This window comes from Gopherus flavomarginatus, chromosome 8 (genome assembly GCF_025201925.1).
Source record: "Gopherus flavomarginatus isolate rGopFla2 chromosome 8, rGopFla2.mat.asm, whole genome shotgun sequence".
Classification (NCBI taxonomy): Eukaryota; Metazoa; Chordata; order Testudines; family Testudinidae; genus Gopherus; species Gopherus flavomarginatus.
Window position 1 is genome coordinate 73333099 of NC_066624.1, and position 24529 is coordinate 73357627.

The following is a 24529-nucleotide window of genomic DNA, read 5'->3' on the forward strand; positions in this document are numbered from 1 at the left end:
AGAGCCAGAGAGCCATACATTCCAGGGAAGACTGTTGCTCCAGTTCCAGGGACTGAGAAAGTGCCATTGACTCTAGGGAAGCTTTGAAAAGTGTCAGAGCCTCAGGAAGTGTTTGCCCTGGGAAAGTCAGGGTCCCCATGTCTTCCGGGGGCCTCTATTTTCAGAGAGATATCATCCTCAGCACCAGATATGACTCATCTGAGGCACTCCTCACCCCCATTCTGTCAGTGTACCGCTGATGGAACTGGTCTCAAGGATTCATATTTGGAGGGCTTGGATGAGAGTAAGGGACCGTGCATCCCTTCCCACTACCACAAATACCAGTGGAGCCTTCTACATCTCGGCAATATCCTCCACTCCAGCCACCACACAGCCCTTGGTTTCTTGCACCCTGAGGCCCTGCTCAGCACCCTCTGGATCTGTTCTACTGGCCCTGTTGGGAATCCTGGCCCCAATACCCTCCCTCAGAACCTGTCCATTCTGTCAGGGAGGCTTCACCTTTTTTACCATCTTGTGCTCCTTCAAGTAGACACTTGGAACCTGTAATGGAAGACGAGCCATTTAGTTTGGCTCTGACAGTACTGCCAGAACAGGAGAGATTCCCATCATCCTCTCCTGATGTAGCTGTGACTTCGATATCCCCATCCCCATATCCTGATGACTAGTACCAATTCCATGGTCTCCTGCAAAGAGTGTCAAGTGAGCTTCACATTGCCCTGAAGCAGATCCAAGGCATTCAGCATAAGCTGCTAGGTATTCTTCATTCATTGGGGCCAGGCAGAGTCACTCTACCAATATACCACTCTACCAATGCGATCCTTGAGAGGGCAGAAAAAAGAGGCTGTGTACCAGCCAAGCGGTCCGCCCCACCCTTTATTACCTCGGATGAAACCACAGGGCATGCCAAGGGCACATGCATGGACCAATGGACGCTGCTACTTGAAAAATCTCTGGCTCTCGATGCATGGTGTGCATGCATACACCTTCAATGGAATACAGATAGGGATCACACATCTCAAAGAATCTTCTGTTACTGGTAAGTAACCTCCTCATTCTGGGAGAGACTGGTAAATTAAGTCTCTGCGTGTGTATGTGAGAAAGACCGAGAGAGAGGGATAAAAAGCTGACTGGCAGTTGCAAAAGCACGGTGTGTGAGCAGCCTCACAGCATAACAGATTGATGGGTATGTAGATTAAAGGGAGTACATGAAAGTAGGATGTCTGGGTCTTGTTCCATGCAAATCTCAGCTAACAAACAGATTGTTGACATAAACAGACCTGAAGTGCACCCATCAAAACCAGGTGCAGGGTTGAAAATCAAAAGCAGACAGATGGCAACAAACTGACACACTAAGGCCCCAGCTATGTACAGTATGGCTGACAGCCTGATATTTAGCATTGTGACTCTCTGGTATATATAAAATGGGGCAGAAAAGAATGTCTATTCATGTAAGTATGAATCTGCTCACTACAGGGTGCCCTGCTTCTCTAAGATGTAGGCATGAAGCACAAAAGTACAGCATGTACCATGGAAATAACTGTCATCTTTTTCCTGTGGGGAAAAGCATCGTTTTCTTATTATTTTCAATTAGAACCAATCTTACAGGCAAGTAAATTCTCTTCACAAAATAGCTGCAACCCACTAAAATAAAGAAGTCTACCCTTTCAAATTATGTACTGTGTGTTTTCAGCATTCAGCATCTGGAGAAGAGAACAGCAATGCTGTTGCACCTTAGTGAGTTTTCCCTCCCCCGCCCCATCGTTTAACCTGGATACAACACTCTGAGGTCTCAGAGAACAGTCAGAGTAATCTTGATCCTCTGCTGCTAAGAACAAATGTTGCCTAGCTATGCTGCTCCTTCAAAATCTGATCACAAACATCCTCTTTGAATAAGCATAGGCATGAATAAGCATAGGTGTTCATGACCAGTTTGGTCTTATAGTCAAAGGGGATGTTAAGACACAGAACAAGTTTCTAAGGTAAGTAGGAGCCAAGCTATTAAAGCCTGTATTGTGCTTCTTAAGAGATGCCGATGCCACCCACCTGTTGCATAGAAAGGCTGATCAGTGTCACTGGTCATTTTATGATTTAAGGGCACAGGCTTTATTTGTTCCTTGGACACAGCACTTAATCAAACACATACTCCTCACAGCCACTGACACTGGTGCTTTCTCCATCTCTCTGTGCATCCCTGTGTCAACAGGCACCCCACTGACACCCCTAAAATAAGAAATGATTTGAAGATTAATGCAGCAAAATGCTTCACTATCATGGGAGACAAAAGACCAACTTGAGCTATGACCTTATTCTTTTTTCTGAGGTTTCAGTGCAGGCAGAAACTGCCTCTCTTCAAGAGATTTATTGCTCCCTTAAAATACAATAAACTGTTTGATTACTCTGTAAAAGTGTTTAATATCCTGTGGATTTTGATAGCCCATTAACAAAGGAGTGCAAATGTATAGCCTGCTCTTTGTATACATGTCTAAATACAAATGTGGACCTTTTACTAAATATGTGTAGAAACAAATACTGGGGTTGATTTTGAATTCAGTTTCAAACATAAGGCCAGAAAGGAATTTCTGATGACAGTCTTTTGGAATGTTGGGTAATCCAGATTAATTGACCCCTTCACTCCTCCCAGATCAGCCATGGTTTGGGAAGATTTTGAACGGATTTTATTACTATCTGGTCATTCTGGCAAGTCTCTTTCTGATTTATCTGCTGTGTGGTTTTAGCATGTAAAGAGGTAAAGGAATATGTTTCATGTTCCTTCGATCACAGGTCAATCTGACGATACATAGTATCAGAGGGGTAGCCGTGTTAGTCTGTATCCACAAAAACAAGGAGATGTCCGGTGGTACCTTAAAGACTAACAGATTTATTTGGGCATAAGCTTTCGTGGGTAAAAAACCCACTTCTTGGACATGCATGGACATGCATCTGAAGAAGTGGGTTTTTTACTCATGCAAGCTTATGCCCAAATAAATCTGTTAGTCTTTAAGGTGCCACCAGACTCCTCATTGTAACTATGCATAATCTTCCTTTTGGGGCACATGTATGTGGCAGAGGGGCATTGCTGGCACATGATGTCATATATCACATTGGTAGATGTGCAGGTGAATGAGCCCTGGATGGTGTAGCTGATGTGGTTAGGTCCTATGATGGTGTCCCTTGAATAGATATGTGGGCAGAGTACTAATTTCTTCCTACTGTTACTCACACCTTCTTGTCAACACTCTCATACCACTTCAAAAGTTATTTTTCCTCTCTTGGTATCCTGCTGTTAATTGATTTATCTCGTTAGACTGACCTAACACTTGGTAAAGCAACCCCATCCATTCATTTATTTATATCTGCTCCTGTATTTTTTACTTCATATATCTGATGAAGTGGGTTCTAGCCCATGAAAGCTTATGCCCAAATAAATTTGTTAGTCTCTAAGGTGCCACAAGGACTCCTTGTTTTTTTTGCTGATACAGACTAACATGGCTACCACTGAAACTTATTCAGCCTGGCACTTAGATGTCTATTAACAACAGCACTTAAACAGAATGGACCATTTAGCTCTGTAAGTTATTAGGATTTTAGCACATGCTGAAAGTTAAACATATGCCTAAGTGCTTTGCTGAATAGGAATGGGCTTGTGAACCAGGATATTGGAGTTCTGTGGCAGGGTCCAGGGCCCACAAAAGCAGGAAACAGAAAGATCTATAGACCTGCCAAAATGATATTGAATCATCCAGCAGGGTGCAGAAGATAAAAAATAGCAGAAAAAATATATACCACAAAAGTGAAAGAAACTTTTTCTATCTTTCATAAACTTCCTTCATTTTGTACCCCTTGCATGTTGCTAACTCAATCCGATACTTCACATCTCCTCAATAGCACAATTGTCAGCTCTCCCTTTGGGGTGGGAGAGTGAAGGGATGAGTAGAATAAGTAAAGAGGAAGTAACAACAGAAAATCATCAGAAAAGTGGCTCCCTGGTCAATTGATAAAACTTGGTCCTCCTCCTGAAAAACACAAAGATGAATATACCATGAGCAGACTCAGACAAGAGGAGGAAGGCAAAACAATGTGAAGTAGTTCACAGTGCATAAAGCAAAAGGTGTTATTCGATCAATGTTGACTCTATGCCCTGTGGCATATAAGAATAAAACTACTCCAGATTCTTTGTTGTACTGCAGTTCACAGTGAAAGCAGATGTCGAATAAGAAAACAGCATCTTCCAGGTGCCAGTTTATTTCCATATATCCTGCAGCTTCAGATACTGTGAATACAAAACATAAAGTTATGTAACTAGCCAATCAGGGCAGGAGAATTATTAAAGTATATGTAAGTCAGTGGAGCAGGTATGATTTGTGTCCTCATTATGTAATAACATGAATTTAGGAAACCGGTCTTGGGTTGAAATGCCAAAGATTTTAAAATTGGAAGACTGAAGCCAGAAATGTACAAAATCCCTGGCTTCTGTTTGCCAGAAGCTGGGAATGAGCAACAGGTGATGGATCAGTTGATGATTATCTGTTCCATTCATTCCCTCTGGGGCACCTGGCGTTGGCCACTGTTGGAAGACAGGATACTGGGCTTGATGGACCTTCGATCTGACCCAGTATGGCCATTCTTATGTCCTAATGTTCTAAAATATACAATTAATATTTTAAAATTATATATAAAATGACATAACTCTACATATAGAGGCAGGAATATGTTTGATACAGTATTATGGATTCTGCTTGATTTTTTCCAAGAATTGTTAAGCATAAAACTAAACACTTGTTTTTAACAATACTACAGTTTTGATTGTGTAGGACTCCCTGGCTCATTCCCTTCTTTATGTTTTGTCTAAAAATAGAGTCAGTCCTGCCTAGAATATGGGGCAAGTCTACTAGAGAGTCAGAGAGCACAGCTGCTCCGGGTCAGAGCCCCAGAGATCCCACAGAAATGATGAGCTGCATGCCATTCTAGAGGGTGCCCCTGCAACAATCCCACCCATTGCTTCCCTCCTCCCCCAATCCTCCTGGGCTACCATTGCAATGTCCCTCCATTTGTGTGATGAAGTAATAAAGAATCCAGGAATAAGAAACACTGACTTTTTAGCAAGATAAAGTGAACGGGAGGCAGCCTCCCACTGCTGTGATAGTCCAGGGAGTACAGAATCTTTTCTTTAGACACGAAAGGGGTGGGGGGCTGATGGAGCTCAGGTTCCAGCTGCTATGATGAGAACAGTTACCCAGCATTTTGTACTGTCTGCCAGGAATGACAGGGAGTCATTACCATTTTTACCCAGGCGCCCCCGAGGCCAGCCAGGAGCACTCACAGGATGACAGTTTTCCACCATTTTGTACCATCTGCCATCAGGAAAGAAAGGGGAGAGGATGCTGCTGTTCAGTGCCACAGCACCGCGTCTACCAGCAGCATGCAGTAGACATACAGTAACATTGAAAAATGGCAAGAAACGATTATTTTCCCTTTTCTTTCATGGGGGGGAGAGGAGGTAAATTGACGAGATATACCCTGAACCACCCCGGACAATGTTTTTGACCCTACAGGCACTGGGAGCTCAGCCAAGAATGCAAATGCTTTTCGGAGACTGCGGGGACTGTGGGATAGCTAGAGTCCTCAGTCACCCCTCCCTCCCTCCATGAGCATCTGTTTGATTCTTTGTCTTTCCATTACACTTGTCACGCAGCACTGTGCTGAGTCCCTGCTGTGGCCTATATCATAGCCTGGAGATTTTTTCAAATGCTTTGTCATTTCGTCTTCTGTAATGGAGCTCTGATAGAACAGATTTGTCTCCCCATACAGTGATCAGATCCAGTATGTCCCATTCGGTCCATGCTGGATCTCTTTTTGGGTTTGGGATTGCATGGCCACCCGTGCTGATCAGAGCTCTATGCTGGGCAAACAGGAAATTAAATTCAAAAGTTTGCGGGGCTTTTCCTGTCTACCTGGCCAGTGCATCCGAGTTCAGATTGCTGTCCAGAGCGGTCACAATGTTGCATTGTAGGATAACGCCCGGAGGCCAGTACCATCGATTTGTGGCCACACTAACCCTAATGTGACGTGGCAATACCGATTTCAGCACTACTCCTCTCGTCGGGGAGGAGTACAGAAATCGGTTTAAAGAGCCCTTTATATCGATATAAAAGGCCTCGTTGTGTGGACGGGTGCAGGGTTAAATGGGTTTAAAGCTGCTAAATTCGGTTTAAACGCGTAGTGTAGACCAGGCCAGAATCAATCAGAGAAGGGATTTGAATCTGGGGCTCTCTATCCCAAGTGAATACCCTAACCACAAGGCTGAAGAGTGAGTCTCTATCTCTGTTTATCTTGTTTGAGCTTGTCCATGTTGTATAGATAGTTAAATATTCATTTGACCAAAGAGAGAGTTCAAGTCCCTGCACTGCATGATTAGGAGCAGGAACTTAAACCTGGGTCTTCAATATACTCGGTGAATGCCTAACTGCTGGATTATACATGTGGGTGCACACACCCCTTTTTTTTTATGTAGTGTCAAAAATTTGTGCAGGATGGGAAAACTGTTTCTGGCACATCTCTTATTGGGTCATCTTTTGACCAGTAAGAGTTTCCTTTCGCAGCGAGAAGGTTAAAAGAAGATTTATTCTTTTACTTGTTTTTTGATCAATTGAATCTGTACTGCAGAGCTTCATTATTTTGAATTATGCTATTCAGAAGAGCTGTGTAAAACAGATGAAAAAAAAATTTCTGAAGTTTTTCACAAAAAAAGTGTATTTCATGCAATTTTACATCCTTCAGATTCCATTTTTCTGTGTAATTCTATAAAATTACTTTAAAAAAATGTTTTACATCAAAAACATTTAAATTGCAAAATTCAATTTTTTAATTTTAGCTTTGGAATGAACAGTTTTTCAACTGGAAAAAGAAACAATTTTAAAATCAAATCTGTATCTAATAACTTTGATGGAGAAAATAAAAAGCAAAGTCAGGAAGAGAGGGGCCTGGATTGTACTATTTTGGGAAGGTGTGAGCCAGAAAAGGGTGCTTGGCGTAGGTGGTTACCCTGTGGCAGACATACACGGCATGCCTGCCTCAAACATGCTAATTTTTATTGCTAACATTCTTTTTACAAGTATCAGAGGGGTAGCCATGTTAGTCTGGATCTGTAAAAGCAGCAAAGAATCCTGTGGCACCTGATAGACTAACAGATGTTTCGGAGCATGAGCTTTCGTGGGTGAGTACCCACTTCGTCACATGCATGTGACGAAGTGGGTATTCACCCACGAAAGCTCATGCTCCAAAACGTCTGTTAGTCTATCAGGTGCCACAGGACTCTTTTTACAATTGCACTCTTGACATGTGATATTGAACATGTTTTTTTCACACCATGGATGGTCATGAAAACACATTTATCTCATATGTTGCACTACAATATCATATAACTGAAACATTTTGTTTAAAATCTCCCAGGGGTTTTCTAACATTCAGTGAAAGAAAAATTTGTATCTTTTCCTCCAATATTTTTATTTTTGAATGGGAACATTTAGCTTGAATTTCTGTCTCCTCTCCTTTTCCCCCACTGTGTATTTTCTATCCATCCAGATGCCTAGGTGAACAGTGAAAGATCTCTGAGACTGCTACTGATTCAGGAATTCTCATCAACTGCTCTGTAATAAGGGAGGTAGCGTGCACCCTTTTTCCAATACTGAGCTGCTTGTCTCTGTAATGTAGTAAATCAATCACAAATGTATGTGGAGGATGAATCTCAAATCTAGAGTAATCACCTTAATTACTTTATTTATCACATACTAATACCAAATCTGTACAGGTGAGACAGGAGATAGGATTAGTTTCAAGGGAACAGACTGATCAGTTACACTATCTAACTTTATTATAGTGTTGTACAAATGGACCTCAAATATTAAATCCAAAATGGCAAATAACCTTTCCTTAGGGAAAAAAAGTTCTATTCTAGAAGCAGTCTTAATCACAGATATCTAAGGAAATGCTGCATATTGTCAATAAATTCATCCAAGCACAGCCTCTTTTCTTGTGGATATCGTTCTCAATTTTGTGGCATCGATATTTCTGATTACATACTGACTTTAAGATTTTACCTTCTTCATTAACCTTTTTTATCAACACATTGCTGGATAGCTAGGGTGTATCTCTCTGCTTTTAGTATGTTAGTCATTATGAAGTTGAGTAATATCAAATACTGAGAGATTATGGCCAAAATGTTTAAATTTGGATGGCTAAAGTTAGGCTGCTAACTATTTAGCAAAGCACCTTGTGACAAAGGGGGACTGTTCTTAATGTGGTCTGTGAATGCTGAGTGAGAAGTGTTGGCCTGGGAGTACGGTCTGCATGGGGAGATGGGAGACTGGCCTTGAGGGAGAATACCTGAGCGTGTAACATGAGAACCCAGGAAGGGCTTGGAGGCCAGGTGACACCTCTGCCCCGGAAGCTGAACAAAGGCTGGGGGGAGGAGACGCTGGGGAGGGAGAGTGGGAGGGGCTGGCTGGGGAATGGAGGGAAGCACAGACAGGGCTCTGACCCCCCAGTAGGGCTGTGGTGCTCCTGGGACCCCAAGACGGACCTAATTGGGGAGGGTCCTGTTGTCTGTACCTGCAAGACCTGTCTTGGACTGTGTTCCTGTCATCTAAATAAACCTTCTGCTTTGCTGGCTGAGAGTCATGGTGAGTCGCAGGAAGCCGGGGGTGCAGGGCCCTGACTCCCCCCCCCCACGCCCCCACACACCTAAATAAAAATAACCTATTTTCCATAACTGATAGGCAGCTGAAACATCAATTGACTCTAATGGGATTTGTTGCTCAGCACTTATGAAAATCAGGCCACTTTTCTTAAGGTTCCTAAATATGGAATGAGGATGCTAGCAGATATGAATATTTTGGCTTATGGCTATGGAACATTCAGCATATGTAAACATTCCAAATTTTTAGTTATATCCATGCCTGGATAAGCAAACAGGAGGGGCAGCCGTCAAGGTCAATCTACACGAGTTCATGTTTCATTGTCAGGGTAAGAGTGTGGAGAAGGGTTGTCTCTAAACACAAGGTTATTTGCATATACTCTCTCCCTCGGGAAAACAAATGCATCACCAGCATCCAAGAGTTCTATTAGCCTAAGGAGTAATGAGATCCTGAGTTTACCCCCCAAATCACATTGTCCATATGGCCCTATGCTACCTTCTGAATGGTGTCATTGTGTGTGAATTTACTTTTTCAACGGTGTACATTTTCAGGGAAAATTTGACCTGCTGGTAGTGGAGGGAATTGTTACTGTGGGTGTTTCACTGAAATTATAAAGTCCTTTGAATTCAATAGACTTTTATGTCAACTTACAGCAGCTTCTGGCTCTTTGTTATTGTATTTGTGTTCATTTAGAAAGACTATACAGTTTGCTTTTCCTTATTTTATAAGGTACTGTCATTTTAAATGTCAACACTTTCTGTGGGAGGCATTCGGGTGGTAGCATTACAGTTTCCTATGTGTACAAAGGCTGGAGTCTTCCAACTAACCTAAGAATTCAGCTGTCCCCTTGAACTAGACACCTATCTCACTTAGGCTCCTTTTTAAAAATCCCAACCTAATTTATCAACACACCATTTTAGGTTTTTAATCTAAACATTTTACTATAAAGATTTTCTTCCACCAGCCACAATGTCAATGAAAATAATTTCTTTAAGAGGCATGGGTGCCTTTGGTAATGTTAGGCCTTATGGCGCTAGCCGAAACCCAGCATAGTGTGGGCAGACCTTCTGCAAGTTCTTCTCTCTCCCAGCATTCCTAACAAAGCACTTCAATCATTAAATGCAGCGCTCTTGCCATTTTACCCTGTGTCTGTCCTGAGGAGAGACCAACATGGTGTGACGAAATGCCCACCATGAACTGTGCTAAGATGAACAAACTCATTTTCACTTTTGACTTATATTTGATAAGAATTAGGTCTGCCCATGTAAAAGTAACTTATTCAGCTACTTAGCTCCCTTTGTAGCATTGTATGCGCTATGGCTAACGTTATTGGATATTTTCATAATGGTTAATACAAAACCAGTTACATCTGAAGTTGGCACGCAGGTTTAAAATGTCATTTGGATCCAAATGATCCTAGATAAATGTGCTGTCAAAATGAAACATTAAAGAGAAACAGTGTACTGTACATGTCCAATTTAACTAAAAGTATCTTCCTGTAGGTATAAATTCTGCCCGAGCGATTAAAAAACAAACAAAAAAAACTCTACAACCACAATGACAGATTATTTCCCCCTCACTCTGTACAGCACAGTTGGGAATTGAGAAGTAATCTCGTGAATGCTTACATTCCAAAGTGAAATATACTAAATCAGGCCTATTATAAACCTGACAGTATTTTAGCTAAAATTAAAATTGTATTATCAAATATATGTAGCTGTAAACTATATCCAAAGGGACAGCTGAAGCCATCTTTTTTCACTATGTCTTATTTTATCTGGATACGTTTATGATTTTATATTCCCTTAGTGCCTGAAGGTGCCTCATGAGGTCTGAGTCCCATTGTGCTAAGTACTTTACAGGAAAAGGGTGAGCGGGAAACAGAGGCACAGAGAGACTGATAAAACTTGCCTAAGGAAACTCAGCAGATCAGTGGCTGAGCCAGGAATAAATGCCAGGTCTCCTGACTTTTACTCCAATACTTTATCTATTGCATCATACTACCTCTCACTTTTGTTGAGACACATAAGGGGAAGAACTCTCTAAAACTAGCTAAATGCCTTGGGTATTTACTGGGGAAGGGGAAAAAATATTTGCCCAAGAACTTCATGAAAATGGGACCAAATCCTTAGTATAAATGAACATAGCAACACTCTACACCAGCTGAGGATGTAGCCCCTGATTCTGGGAGGAGGGTTTGGTTTCGTTTGGTTTGGTTTGGTTTGGTTTTTTTAGGGTGTAATGTCTGAAATTTCAGTTTCTATGTCATCCTATAAGATAGATGCTTATGGAATCTCAAGTTTTTTTGGTGTAAGTCAGAAGCAACTCATGGCTAGGAGGAGCAGCTGATGTAAAGTGGATGAGAAGATTATTTATGCCATCATTACAGCTTTATAAAGCTTCTTGATATCACACTTATAAGAAACCATCCTAACTTCCTTTGTGAATCAAATACATATATGGCTCTTTGAAAAGCCCCTGGTCACTGCTGATTACAGAATCGTTATTAAATGTTGCATCTTCACGAAACACACTTTATTTATGTTTTTGCATTCGCTTGTATGGTTTCTCTGATGAATCTCTCACTGGTTAAATTTTGCTACAGACTGGCTCTAACAGTCTAACCTTGAAAACGCTTAGGAGTGAAGAGGGGAAAGACCAGAAACAATATTTCACGTTTATTTTCAGTTTTCAGTGCTGAAGGAAATTATTGTGTAGCTAACATAAGCAGCCTAAATAACAGGTTCTCTGGAGCCAAACAGCTGAAGGTGAACAAATACCAATCTAATTTGACTTAACCATTCTTTTTAGTGCAGGCTGCCTTGCAGCAATGTTCCATTACTATTTACATGTGACTCATTTCCATTATTCCTGCTCAAATATTTATTGAATTAGAATTTAAAGCTGTTTTATTAATCTCTCAGAGAAGAGTCAGAAAAAAAAACCTTACTTTATTAGGGCAGTTACTTTTATGTGCTTTTAAAATCAAATGTGTATTTTTTAAATGTACTACACAGCCTGCATGCAAAACAAGCACATCCAGTGGATAATAATCCTGTAAAGGTGAAAGGTTTCCATGAAGAAGGACAGAGCATCACGTAGCTTCATTGACTTCACTGGGAGCGATGCTGATTCCCACCTAGCTCAGGATCTGTCCCTGAATTTTTTATAAGTGCTGTATTTTGGTCTTGAGGAGGGAAAAGTAGGCAAACAATTCTGATAATTGTTGTCACTGTGTTTCTGTATTTAGTATGCCTGAAGCCTTTTTTTGTTCTTACTCTGTTTTCTGCCTTACTTTTTCAATATTTGACTTTTCATTTAAATGTAAAGCAACTTCATCAAAGCTTTCTAAGTACCAGAAAATTAAAGATCAATGGACTCATATTTCTTTTTCTGTTTCCACAGTATTTCTTTAGTGATTCAGAGCCTTTCCAAATCAAAAGAATTAGAAAAAAGTTTCTCCCTAGATGGGGTTTTTCCTGCACCATTTATCCCTGTCACATATGTAGTTTAAGCTGGTTAATTAACATCTGGTGTTTGGGCTTTCTTTTAACTCTAACATTTAAAATGTACATGAGAACTATTAAGTAACTTTTTTGATTTGGAAGCAAATGTTCCAAGGGCATTTCCTCAATTACATGCTAGTGAGCTCCAAACTCTAGGGCATGCTCCTCTAGGGAGACATGGAGGAACATTCGGGGTGGGAGTGCGCGTCAGGGCCCAGACCAAACCCCATGGGGTGGTGGGGAGGGAGTGCCACACAGCCCGTCCCTTGCCCCCAAGCCCAGCTCTGGTCCCAGCCACATCTCCACTCTGCCCCCAGCCCAGCTCTGCCTCTAGCCCCAGCTCCACCTTCAGCTCAAGCTCCTCTGCTGAGCCAACTGTTCAGTAATGGAGAAGGGGGGGTACATACAGATTCCATTACTGGCCTGGGTTGGGCTCAACAAGAAAAATTTGGGCACCACTGTATCATACTCTGAAGTGTACATTACACCAGAATCAGTATGACTTCCTAGGTTGGGCTGGTACGCAAGCTGCATGGGTGTCTATCCCCAATATTAGGGTGTGCCATATAGCCACAACACAAGTGTCATTCTCTTTAGTAAATAGTACTATGGCCTTTGTGGTGCATAGCTCTCATGTAAGTGATATCCCTTTTCCTGTCCTTGCGAAAATCCATCCAAAATTAACCACATGCTCAAGAGACTTGATAGAGTTTAGCAGCTAAATTCTCTGAATACTCCATTTTTAATGACCAAGTTCTTATCCCACAGCTGCAAGGAGACTTCCTGTGTGATTGCTGTTACTGACTTCCAGGGGCCAAAACTGAGAGCAGGGAAACAGGTTCCCCTGTGTTCTCAATGCTCCCTTCATGAACAACCTTAATATTGGCATTCCCTACCTTTTGCACGCTTGACTTGTAACCTTAATGGTCAAGGCATTTTTGGTGTGTAATACATAAACAGCACTGCTGCTGAATTTTGCAACACACATGTGCTCAGTCCTACCTTTGTTAAAGAAAAGCGATGCTTTATCATTGTTTGTGTCATGGTAGCTGTCAAATCTTTCCCTAGGATCTGAGATTAAAAGACTAAAACTAATGCCAAAATCTATATGCATGAATGCTGGTTTGATACTCTGCCAGAAAAGCATATGCTGTCACATGGGGGACTGAATCTAGGAATGTGTAATGAACTCTCTCTCTTTCCCATTGAGAAGGAGCATTTCAATAGCATGGACATAATACTCTCTGTTCTGGGTGAGAGGACAACCACACTGACCTACCCTGTCTCACTTCCTGTTGGTAAGTGTTTGTGACTCTTTCAAAAGTATGGCACATCTTTTTAAATTCTCTTTCAAAATAGAGAAAAGGGGCCAGAAAAGAGAATGTAGAAAAAAATGCCACTAGACTGGCTGACTCTCACAGATTCTGTTTGATAGATTGCACAGTCACACCTGTATGCTGGGTTGGTTTTGGTTTTGGTTTGTTTTGTTTTTTCCACATGGTGTCTGACTTGTCAGCTCATTCTTCTCTCCTGCCAATACATACTTTTCCAGATCTGCCACTCCTTTGTCTGGAGTCAGACAAAGGATCAAAATAATGACTGTGAGGAAAAGAATTGAATTGTAGTGGCTGATCATAAGCAATGCATAAAATAACTGGATGAAATACAACTTGCATACATTATTTAGGTCCCTGTTGTACATTTTATAACCTTATGAAGCTTTTTCCCAAAACAATTTTAGTGGCAGAAAATTTCAAAACAGTAAATACAAGTAATGGGCTGGGTAGCTGAACTGAAGATTTGGTTCTTATTTCTAGGAGCCTGACTTCTTACAGTATTTCATATTTATGTCACTGTGTTCTTACTTGGGCTGAATAGAAATAATGTGTCTCTTTCCAGGAGCACTGAATCAGATTATAGAGAAATGTACCTGACTACTCTGAAATGATTTTGTTCACTGCCAGCATTAACTTAGTAGTTGGACCTCGCTATTAGTTTTCAATCTGCTCTGGCTGATGGAAATGAGGGTTTCTAATAAAGAAGTATTTTTTTAAATGTGCGCACACATTTAAAAAAATACGTACACATACACAGAGACTATAAAGCAGTCACAGCTGAATGACAAGTATCAGAGGGTAGCCGTGTTAGTCTGGATCAGTAAAAGCAGCAAAGAATCCTGTGGCACCTTATAGACTAACAGACGTTTTGGAGCATGAGCTTTCGTGGGTGAATACCCACTTCCTCAGATGCATGTAATGGAAATATCCAGGGGCAGGTATATATATGTGTGCTAGCAAGCAAGCTAGAGATAACGAGGTCAGTTCAATCAGGGAGGATGAGGCCCTGTTCTAGCAGTTGAGGTGTGAAAACCAAGAGAGGAGGAACTGGTTCTGTAATTGACAAGCCATTCACAGTCTTTGTTCAATCCTGAGCTGATGGTGTCAATTTTGCAGATGAACTGAAGCTCAGCAGTTTCTCTTTGAAGTCTGGTCCTGAAGTTTTTTTGCTGCAGGATGGCCACCTTAAGGTCTGCTATAGTGTGGCCAGGGAGGTTGAAGTGCTCTCCTACAGGTTTTTGTATATTGCCATTCCTAATGTCTGATTTGTGTCCATTTATCCTTTTCCGTAGAGACTGTCCAGTTTGGCCGATGTACATAGGAGAGGGGCATTGCTGGCATATGATGGCGTATATTACATTGGTGGATGTGTAGGTGAATGAACCAGTGATGGTGTGGCTGATCTGGTTAGGTCCTGTGATGGTGTCACTGGTGTAGATATGTGGGCAGAGTTGGCATCGAGGTTTGTTGCATGGATTGGTTCCTGAGCTAGAGTTATTATGGTGTGATGTGCAGTTACTGGTGAGAATATGTTTCAGGTTGGCAGGTTGTCTGTGGGCAAGGATTGACCTGCCACCCAAGGCCTGTGAAAGTGTGGGATCATTGTCCAGGATGGGTTGTAGATCCTTGATGATGCGTTGGAGGGGTTTTAGCTGGGGGCTGTATGTGATGGCCAGTGGAGTCCTGTTGGTTTCTCTCTTGGGTTTGTCTTGCAGTAGGAGGCTTCTGGGTACACGTCTGGCTCTGTTGATCTGTTTCCTTATTTCCTCGTGTGGGTATTGTAGTTTTGAGAATGCTTGGTGGAGATTTTGTAGGTGTTGGTCTCTGTCTGAGGGGTCAGAGCAGATGCGGTTGTACCTCAGTGCTTGGCTGTAGACAATGGATCGTGTGATGTGCCCGGGATGGAAGCTGGAGGCATGAAGGTAGGCATAGCGGTCGGTGGGTTTTCGATATAGGGTGGTGTTAATGTGACCATCACTTATTTGCACCGTGGTGTCAAGAAAGTGGACCTCCCGTGTAGATTGGTCCAGGCTGAGGTTGATGGTGGGGTGGAAGCTGTTGAAATCATGGTGGAATTTTTCCAGAGTCTCCTTCCCATGGGTCCAGATGATGAAGATGTCATCAATGTAGCGTAGGTAGAGAAGGGGTGTGAGTGGACGAGAGCTGAGGAAGCGTTGTTCCAGGTCGGCCATGAAGATATTGGCATATTGTGGGGCCATGCGGGTGCCCAAAGCAGTGCCACTGATCTGGAGATATATATTGTCATCAAATTTGAAATAGTTGTGTGTAAGTATAAAGGCACAGAGCTCAGCAGCCAGTTGTGCTGTGGCATCATCAGGGATAGTGTTCCTGACAGCTTGTATTCCATCTGTGTGTGGGATGTTTGTGTAGAGAGCCTCTACATCCATGGTGGCTAGGATGGTGTTTTCTGGGAGGTCACCAATGCATTGTAGTTTCCTCTGGAAATCAGTGGTGTCACGGAGATAGCTGGGAGTGCTGGTGGCATAGGGTCTGAGTAGAGAGTCCATATATCCAGAGAGTCCTTCAGTGAGAGTGCCAATGCCCGAGATGATGGGGCGTCCAGGATTGCCGGGTTTGTGGATCTTGGGTAGTAGATAGAATAACCCTGGTTGGGGCTCTAGGGATATGTTGATTTCTTCTGGTGTTAGTGTAGGGAGTGTCCTGAGTAGATGCTGTAGTTTCTTAGTGTATTCCTCAGTGGGATCTGAGGGAAGTGGCCTGTAGAATTTGGTATTGGAGAGTTGTCTGGCTGCCTCCTTTTGATAGTCAGACCTGTTCATGATGACAATGGCACCTCCTTTATCAGCCTCTTTGATGATAATGTCAGGGTGGTTTCTGAGGCTGTGGATGGCATTGCGTTCTGCACGACTTAGGTTGTGAGGCAAGCGATGTTGTTGTTCCACGATTTCTGCCTGTGCACGCCGGCGGAAGCATTCAGTGTATAGGTCCAGGCTGTCATTTCGACCCTCAGGAGGAGTCCATGTGGAGTTCTTTTTCTTGTGCTGTTGGTGGGAGGTCACCCGTGTATCAGTGCACTGTTCAGTGTTGTCCTGGAAGTATTCTTTGAGTCGGAGACGGCGAAAGTAGGCTTCCAGATCGCCACAGAACTGTATCATGTTGGTGGGGGTGGCAGGGCAGAAAGAGAGTCCCCGAGATAGGACAGACTTTTCTTCTGGGCTGAGTGTGTAGTTGGATAGATTGACGATATTGCTGGGTGGGTTAGGGGTACCACTGTTGTGGCCCCATGTGGCAGGTAGGAGTTTAGACAGCTTACAGTCCTTTTTCCTTTGAAGAGAGGTGAAGTGAGTAATGTAGATCTCCTGTCTTATTCTAGTGAAGTCCGTTTGTATAGAAGTTTGGTTATTAATGAGAGTCTCCAGGTTGGAGAGCTCTTTTTTGATGTTTTCCTGTTTGCTGTATAGGATGCTGATCAGGTGGTTCCTCAGTTTTTTTGATAGAGTATGACATAATCTCTCACTGTGGTCTGTGTAGTATGTAGATAGCAGTGGATTTTTTACCTTTAGTCCATTTGGTATGATGTCCATCCGTTTGCATTTGGAAAGGAAGATGATATCTGTCTGTATTTGTGCAAGTTTCTTCATGAGGTTGATGGATTTCCATTCCATACGGCTAAATGCAGTGCCTTGCATGGTGTCAAGTATCAGAGGGTAGCCGTGTTAGTCTGGATCTGTAAAAGCAGCAAAGAATCCTGTGGCACCTTATAGACTAACAGACGTTTTGGAGCATGAGCTTTCGTGGGTGAATACCCACTTCCTCAGATGCATGTAATGGAAATATCCAGGGGCAGGTATATATATGTGTGCTAGCAAGCAAGCTAGAGATAACGAGGTCAGTTCAATCAGGGAGGATGAGGCCCTGTTCTAGCAGTTGAGGTGTGAAAACCAAGAGAGGAGAAACTGGTTCTGTAATTCTGCACATCCACCAATGTAATATACGCCATCATATGCCAGCAATGCCCCTCTGCTATGTACATCGGCCAAACTGGACAGTCTCTACGGAAAAGGATAAATGGACACAAATCAGAAATGGCAATATACAAAAACCTGTAGGAGAGCATTTCAACCTCCCTGGCCACACTATAGCAGACCTTAAGGTGGCCATCCTGCAGCAAAAAAACTTCAGGACCAGACTTCAAAGAGAAACTGCTGAGCTTCAGTTCATCTGCAAATTTGACACCATCAGCTCAGGATTAAACAAAGACTGTGAATGACTTGCCAATTACAGAACCAGTTTCTCCTCTCTTGGTTTTCACACCTCAACTGCTAGAACAGAGCCTCATCCTCCCTGATTGAACTGACCTCGTTATCTCTAGCTTGCTTGCTAGCACACATATATATACCTGCCCCTGGATATTTCCATTACATGCACCCACGAAAGCTCATGCTCCAAAACGTCTGTTAGTCTATAAGGTGCCACAGGATTCTTTGCTGCTTTCACAGCTGAATGACAGATTACTCATTTTCTCCTTCATCAGGTCTACACTGACCAGAATGAGAACTCGTGCATTAAAGTTTAGATTTTTTTTAAAGTATTCCCCCCCCCCCGCCCCAATTAATAATCCTGTGAGTGCAGCGGGGGAAGGGGAAGGGGAAGGGGAGAGAACAAGAGAGGTTTTGGGGAACAACAGCAACATGCATCTCACTTATAAGGAAACATGTTTCCCTGGATAGGAAATTGCCAACTATGATAAGTGATGGAAATCTTTCAGTGTGAGAGTTGGTTGGTGTTTTTTACTTGGGGGAGAAAACTCCTGCCTTAGACTGGCTGTGACATAATGAAAACTGTGTGCAGTTTTGCATCTTTTGTCTCATATCCCACTGTTGGGATTCGTAAAATGTGCCCAAACACGTCTGCTTCATACTGTTTCTCAATCTCTTTGTCTTATAAGTATATTTAAATATGGTTGGGAGGATGCTGTTCCTCCTCGCCCCCTACCCCCCACCATCTTTATTTTCCAGATGATATTTACCATGGTGCTTTTTCAGCACCCAGGTAAATTGTTTTATGGGAATTAGTGTTAGCCTAACAGTGTATTTCACATATCTAAAAAATAAAAAGACCTTAAAATAGGGCCTAACAGTAACTGAAGTTGTGTGCGTGTATTTCCTCTGCTTATAGTGAGTGCTTCCACCTTATGACTCACCTAGTTTATCAGAGGCACCATGAACTTCTCTCAACCAATTTTTTACTAATTTGTAGACCTCTTGCACTGTGAATTTAATGTTTCCTTCATTAGAATCCAAGAGGGGATCAAATAAATTAAGACTCTTACCTCAGATCTGGGAAATCTTATGTCATAATGGCTTGATTATTTGCTATGTACGTGGATAACACAGAAGTAAAGCCTCTCTCCTCTATCCTCTTAAGAGTTAGACAGCCTCTCTTGAGTAAGTTCCTTTCTGTCTAAGGTATTTATATGATCTCTGTTACCATTGTAACTAAGCACATCACACTCTTTTTAATGCAGGAGTAGCAAATAGGTAGACCACGGGCCAAAACTGGACCACCAGATGCTTTTGAAATGAACCCCAACATCTATTTATTAACATTATTATTACTTTTTTTCTGCAGTCTTGACTATCTCTTGACCAAGAAATTTGGATCTTGACAAAAATAACTGACTTGCCCTTGTTTTAATATATTCATCCTCATAACATCCCTATCAGATATGGATGTGCTATCATCCACATTTTACAGATGGGGAACTGAAACACAGAAAGACTAACTCATTTACCCCGACCACACAGGAAGTCTGTTTGGCACAGACAATTGCACTTGAGGCTCCCAAGACCCAGACTATCGCCCTTCTCCTCTAAAAGCCCTGCCCCATTAGGGTGTGCTGGAGGCATTGGACACCACTAAGGATCCTGGTAATAGAAAAATAAACTGAAATAATGCTCGTATACTTTGTACAGTTTTCTCACCATGATGGAACTGGAAGCAGATTATAAGTACAGTTTCTTAGGCAAGTCTAAGAACTCTTTGACTTTGGGAAAATTCAGTGTCAACATGAGAAGAGTATACCCATCTTTTTTTGAAAGGACAAGACAGAGTTGTCAAGAATCTGGACCCAAACATGCTATCATCTCCTGAAATGTCTTCAAATCATCAGATGAAGAGAGAGAGAGGAGCTGAGAGTCATCTGGCAGTGAAGAAGTAGAGGCAGATAGAAACCTTTATATCAGCAGACTCAGGAGTGACTTGTATATTCCATAAAGACAATGTTAATCACCATTCTTCAAACATCATCATTTGAGGATGCAAACTTGTTTCGTTGAGATTCTGACCATATTCTTTTTAGGATGTTGATTGAGGAGATGTCCATGAGGTAATTTGTCATAAGAAAGCACTTGGTCACAAACTGTCTGTGATCTATTAACAACTTTCATTTGCACATGAGGTATTTTATGACTGCAGAAAGCTGAGGGAAGAGTTGGTCCAAAGAAAGAAGTATGACTGAATAGGAAGGAAAACCCTAACTCATTACAGAACAAATAAAGCAATCGAATATGAACAACTACTATAAGCAATATAGAAAGCTGTAAATCAATCCTAACAAACATAGTTATGATAGAAACACTTCGCCTGGTTTGGATCAACTAGCACTATACTTATTCAAATAAATAATTTATTTTTGAAGAGTGAGCCTGAAACTTGATTCATAGCTCAAGTGAATATGAAAAGACTGCTGAAGCTGTCTATGAATCACAATGGATTCATGTATTTTCATCGTATACTATACAGTGGAAAAATGAGAAGGTGTTTTTACTTTCCTAACAGGGCTTATGAGCAGAGAGTTCAATTTTGAAATCTTTGGAGAAGCAAATATCCCATGGGAACATATGACAAACAGTGACTAAGATCTATGAGGGATGAAAGAAGACTTTGGAGAAATTTATATGTTCAACTAATTTGGTCTCAGCTAGTATGTTTTCAGCTGCTGATAATTCTTTTTTCTTGATTTACAAAAGCTGGGGATTTTTTGTCTGCACGGAATAGCTCTTAGAACATGATCCAAAGAGCAAGTTATGAAAATGCATAATATGGGGGAATGGAGTGTATTTCCTCATTAACATGGTCCAATTTTAATTAAAATTTCAATTGCCTACTTCATAAAGAACCTTGAGATATAATATGCAGTGCAATAAATAAACACAATATCCAGATTTCAAAACTAACATTTAAAAAATATTTGCTTTCTCCATTTCTGAACATTACAGTCTGCACAATGATATGTATTTTAGTGTGCATTGTTAATTTCAAAGGATACTGTTTTAAAACAAACTACTGGGCTATTTGAAAACAGGTCAGCAGTGAATGGAATGGAAACATACTCAGAAGTCCTGCCATCATCCACCTATATCTCCCATCTATCTATCCCAGCTGTGTGCACTAATTGAACGAACACACACACACACACACAATTAGCATACATGGCTGAGATCTCAAGTGAAATTAATGAATCACATTGTCCAACATGCCTTTAAAGTAAGATTTAATCAATGTAGTTATGAACAGAATAATTAATTTTCACAGTAATTGACAGGCCCTGCTTCAGCTGTCATTAATTTGTTCATTTACATGATAGACTGTTCTTTAGTGTATGGAGACTGATTTTGATATATGTTTTTCAGTAAGGTGGGCAGAGTTAAACCACAGACCTTCAAGGATATTTCAAACCAAGTTATGTTGCATGAAGTTTAGTCAATATTTGTTGACTACTGCTTTTGTCAATACTGTACCATTCAGCTTCCAAGAGTTATGCTTTTGTGGAGTAAATACAGAAAGGATCCTACACTTGAAAAGAAATAATATTACAGATGCTGACTTAGAATGTACATACTCTGTAGATTCTATACATATTCTGTACATATTCTGTACATAAGTCTGAGCTGATTTCACGCAAACCCTGAAGAAAGAGATGAGAAGAAACCTGTAGCTGAGATGTTATTTTTTGCCTTCCTCTGCACAACTGCTTATTTGCACCTTTGACTCCCTCCCCCATCAGAAAACAGGGAAGGTCCCAGTCTTGGTTTATGCCATAACTGTGAAGTGCAGACTGGTTCAATATGGCACAGTTAAGCCCACAAATGTTGAATGGTAACTGTCCAGTGTAGTGTCACTTAAGGGAAAGGGTCCAGTTCTGCTCCCATTTAAATCAAAGGGACCTTTGCCAGTAACTTCAGTGGGGACTGAGATTAAGATTGGACCCCACATGTTTAACCTACTTGGGTGGTATAGTCATGCTTCTATTAACTCTGTTGGGAATCTCATGTCTAAATCCTCTATCACACAGAACAGCTATCCCTAAGAATGGAAATGCTCTATTTCTCCTAGCAGGTTTATATCATGAATCATACTGAAATATAATTTACTTCTAAATCATGAATTATGGGATATATTTACTGTATGCTGAAATGCATCATTAACAGATCATTTATCTTGCATAATACTGTGGGGGAAATGAGGCTTTATCCTAATACTGCTGGGCTGTTTTAATAACAATAGACAAATTACAAATCATTCAGTGCCCTGATCATAAAAATGTATATGATAGTTGAAACAGAAATGTTAACGTACAGTTCTGTGTGAGTGAAAACATTTTTTGCATTTAAAATTCATTAGCTCCTGATATGAAATGTGGTAATAATAATTTATATCTCTCCTAAGTTATTTACAATAACCTTCGCAGAACTAAACCATGTATATTTTCATTGCTTTTGTGTTGCCAGATGAAATTGAACATGAAAAGTAAATTGAAAAGTTATTTAGTGCCAATTGGTTGACTATTTTGGCACAACAGGGTGTGTGTGTCAGCAAATGCCTTTTTAAATAGCTGAAATAGAACACAAAATAATTCTTTGAAATGTATGGTTCATAGATTGCACAATAATCCGCTGAAGTACTAATCTGTTTTTGGTACAAAAACTGATAGCACAGCAGCTGAATCTGTAAATTACTACCCTTAATGATCTTTTGCTTTTCTTCTGCTGTTGGGAAATGATACTGAAATTTTGCTTCTGAGAATATATTATTGCCCTTATATAAATCCATGGTACGCCCACATCTTGAATACAGTGTACAGATGTGGTCTCCTCACCTCAAAAAAGATATTCTAGCACTAGAAAAGGTTCAGAAAAGGGCAACTAAAATGATTAGGGGTTTGGAGAGGGTCTCATATGAGGAAAGATTAAAGAGGTTAGGTCTCTTCAGCTTGGAAAAGAGGAGACTAAGGGGGGATATGATAGAAGTATATAAAATCATGAGTGATGTTGAGAAAGTGGATAAGGAAAAGTTATTTACTTAGTCCCATAATACAGGAACTAGGGATCACCAAATGAAATTAATAGGCAGCAGGTTTAAAACAAAAGGAAGTTCTTCTTCACGCAGCGCACAGTCAACTTGTAGAACTCCTTACCTGAGGAGGTTGTGAAGGCTAGGACTATAACAGCGTTTAAAAGAGAACTGGATAAATTCATAGTGATGAAGTCCATAAATGGCTATTAGCCAGGATGGGTAAAGAATGGTGTCCCTAGCCTGTGTTCGTCAGAGGATGGAGATGGATGGCAGGAGAGAGATCACTTGATCATTGCCTGTTAGGTTCACTCCCTTTGGGGCACCTGGCATTGGCCACTGTCGGTAGACAGATAATGGGCTAGATGGACCTTTGGTCTGACCCAGTACCGCCGTTCTTATGTTCTTATGTTGCCAGAGAGTTTTTAGTGTTTGCCAGACACCTGGCAACACTTCAGTTCTGTCAGTTTGTTGATGTTTGCGTCAGTGACTGAGCAGTTGAAACCTTCAGGATTGCAGCAAGGTGTGCATCAGATAGTTGTGTTTGGTATTTTGACTTGTTTATATTCATTGTGAAAAAAAGTGATGCTGCTTCCATGGCTGACTCTGCCCAGCAACTAATGATGCTGCCTTCATGGCTGCTTCTGCCCGGTGACTAGTGATGATATCTCTGTCCTCTCCCCCCAGCCAATGGGGGCGGTGCAGCGCGGAGCCTGCAGCAGACTTTGCCGGCAGCATGGTTGCATGTGTCTCTCTTCCGTGACCCGCAGTGGGGAGGTTCTCAGGCTGCAGATGGGCTGCAGGCCAGAACTTTGAGACCCCTGGCTTAAAGTATATGTAACTTGTTATGCAGTGAACATGTAACTTAGGACAGTAGGTAGACCATTTCTGACCATTTCTCTATCTGCCCTCGCTGACATGTGTCTAGAGGTGGGTGGGATAGACAGTATAAGGGGAAAGAGAAGGGGCCTGCAGACATAGGTGGGTAGTATTAGTGATTGCACCTGGCACTATACTGACATAGGTAGGGTGACTGAGCAGTGGCAGCCAAAAACGGGGCAAAGATTGCTTTGGCAGTGAAAAAGAGGCAGATGAGAGAGTTTGCAGAGGCAGAAGGAAAGACAGTTAGGGATAGGCTGGTAGAGGTGGCTGGCTGTTTACTCCATTTATTCCACAAAAAAATGGAGTAACCCTTCAAGGCTGGAGTGCTGATTGTATTGCTTTAATATTCCTCTCTGGCAGGAGAGTTCATTGTGTCTTGTGCACATTATCCAGTGTTAATTATTGTATAAGCATTTCCATAGAAATTAAACCTGTATGAAAACGAAATGGAGAGAACCAGACCCTAGCTTGAGTTAATAGGTACTGCTGTAGACAATGGAAGCCTTCTTCTTCTATTCTTACCTATATCTGTGTCTTTCTGTATAGTCTTGATCCGGCTTTTGTAATATGTATAATGTACACTGCTTCTTTCTTTAGTGGATAATCATTGTTATGATTTCAGACACTTCACAGCATATGGACAATAATATGTTCTTTAAAGAACAGCATGCTATTGATGGTATACATCTGGCTGAATAGTGTTTACCCTTGCAACATCTTTCTTTCAGTGTAGGAATGGCATCTTCAAAAAGATTTTCACAGTCCTAAATTCTTT

The 24529-nt window shown here is 41.4% G+C and overlaps 2 protein-coding genes across 2 annotated transcripts in view; one reads left to right on the top strand and one right to left on the bottom strand.

Annotated features, from left to right (window-relative positions):
* Nucleotides 1-15734, bottom strand: part of LOC127056346 (uncharacterized) — a 502054-nt gene extending 486320 nt beyond the window's left edge. The window contains exon 1 of the mRNA XM_050964095.1: nucleotides 14664-15734. Coding sequence (XP_050820052.1) covers nucleotides 14664-15728 — 1065 coding nt within the window. The 5' untranslated portion in view covers nucleotides 15729-15734. The remainder of the gene's footprint in view (nucleotides 1-14663) is intronic.
* The window catches only part of CLSTN2 (calsyntenin 2), a 771758-nt gene that overhangs the window by 546931 nt on the left and 200298 nt on the right, over nucleotides 1-24529 (top strand). The gene's annotated exons all lie outside the window — the stretch shown is intronic.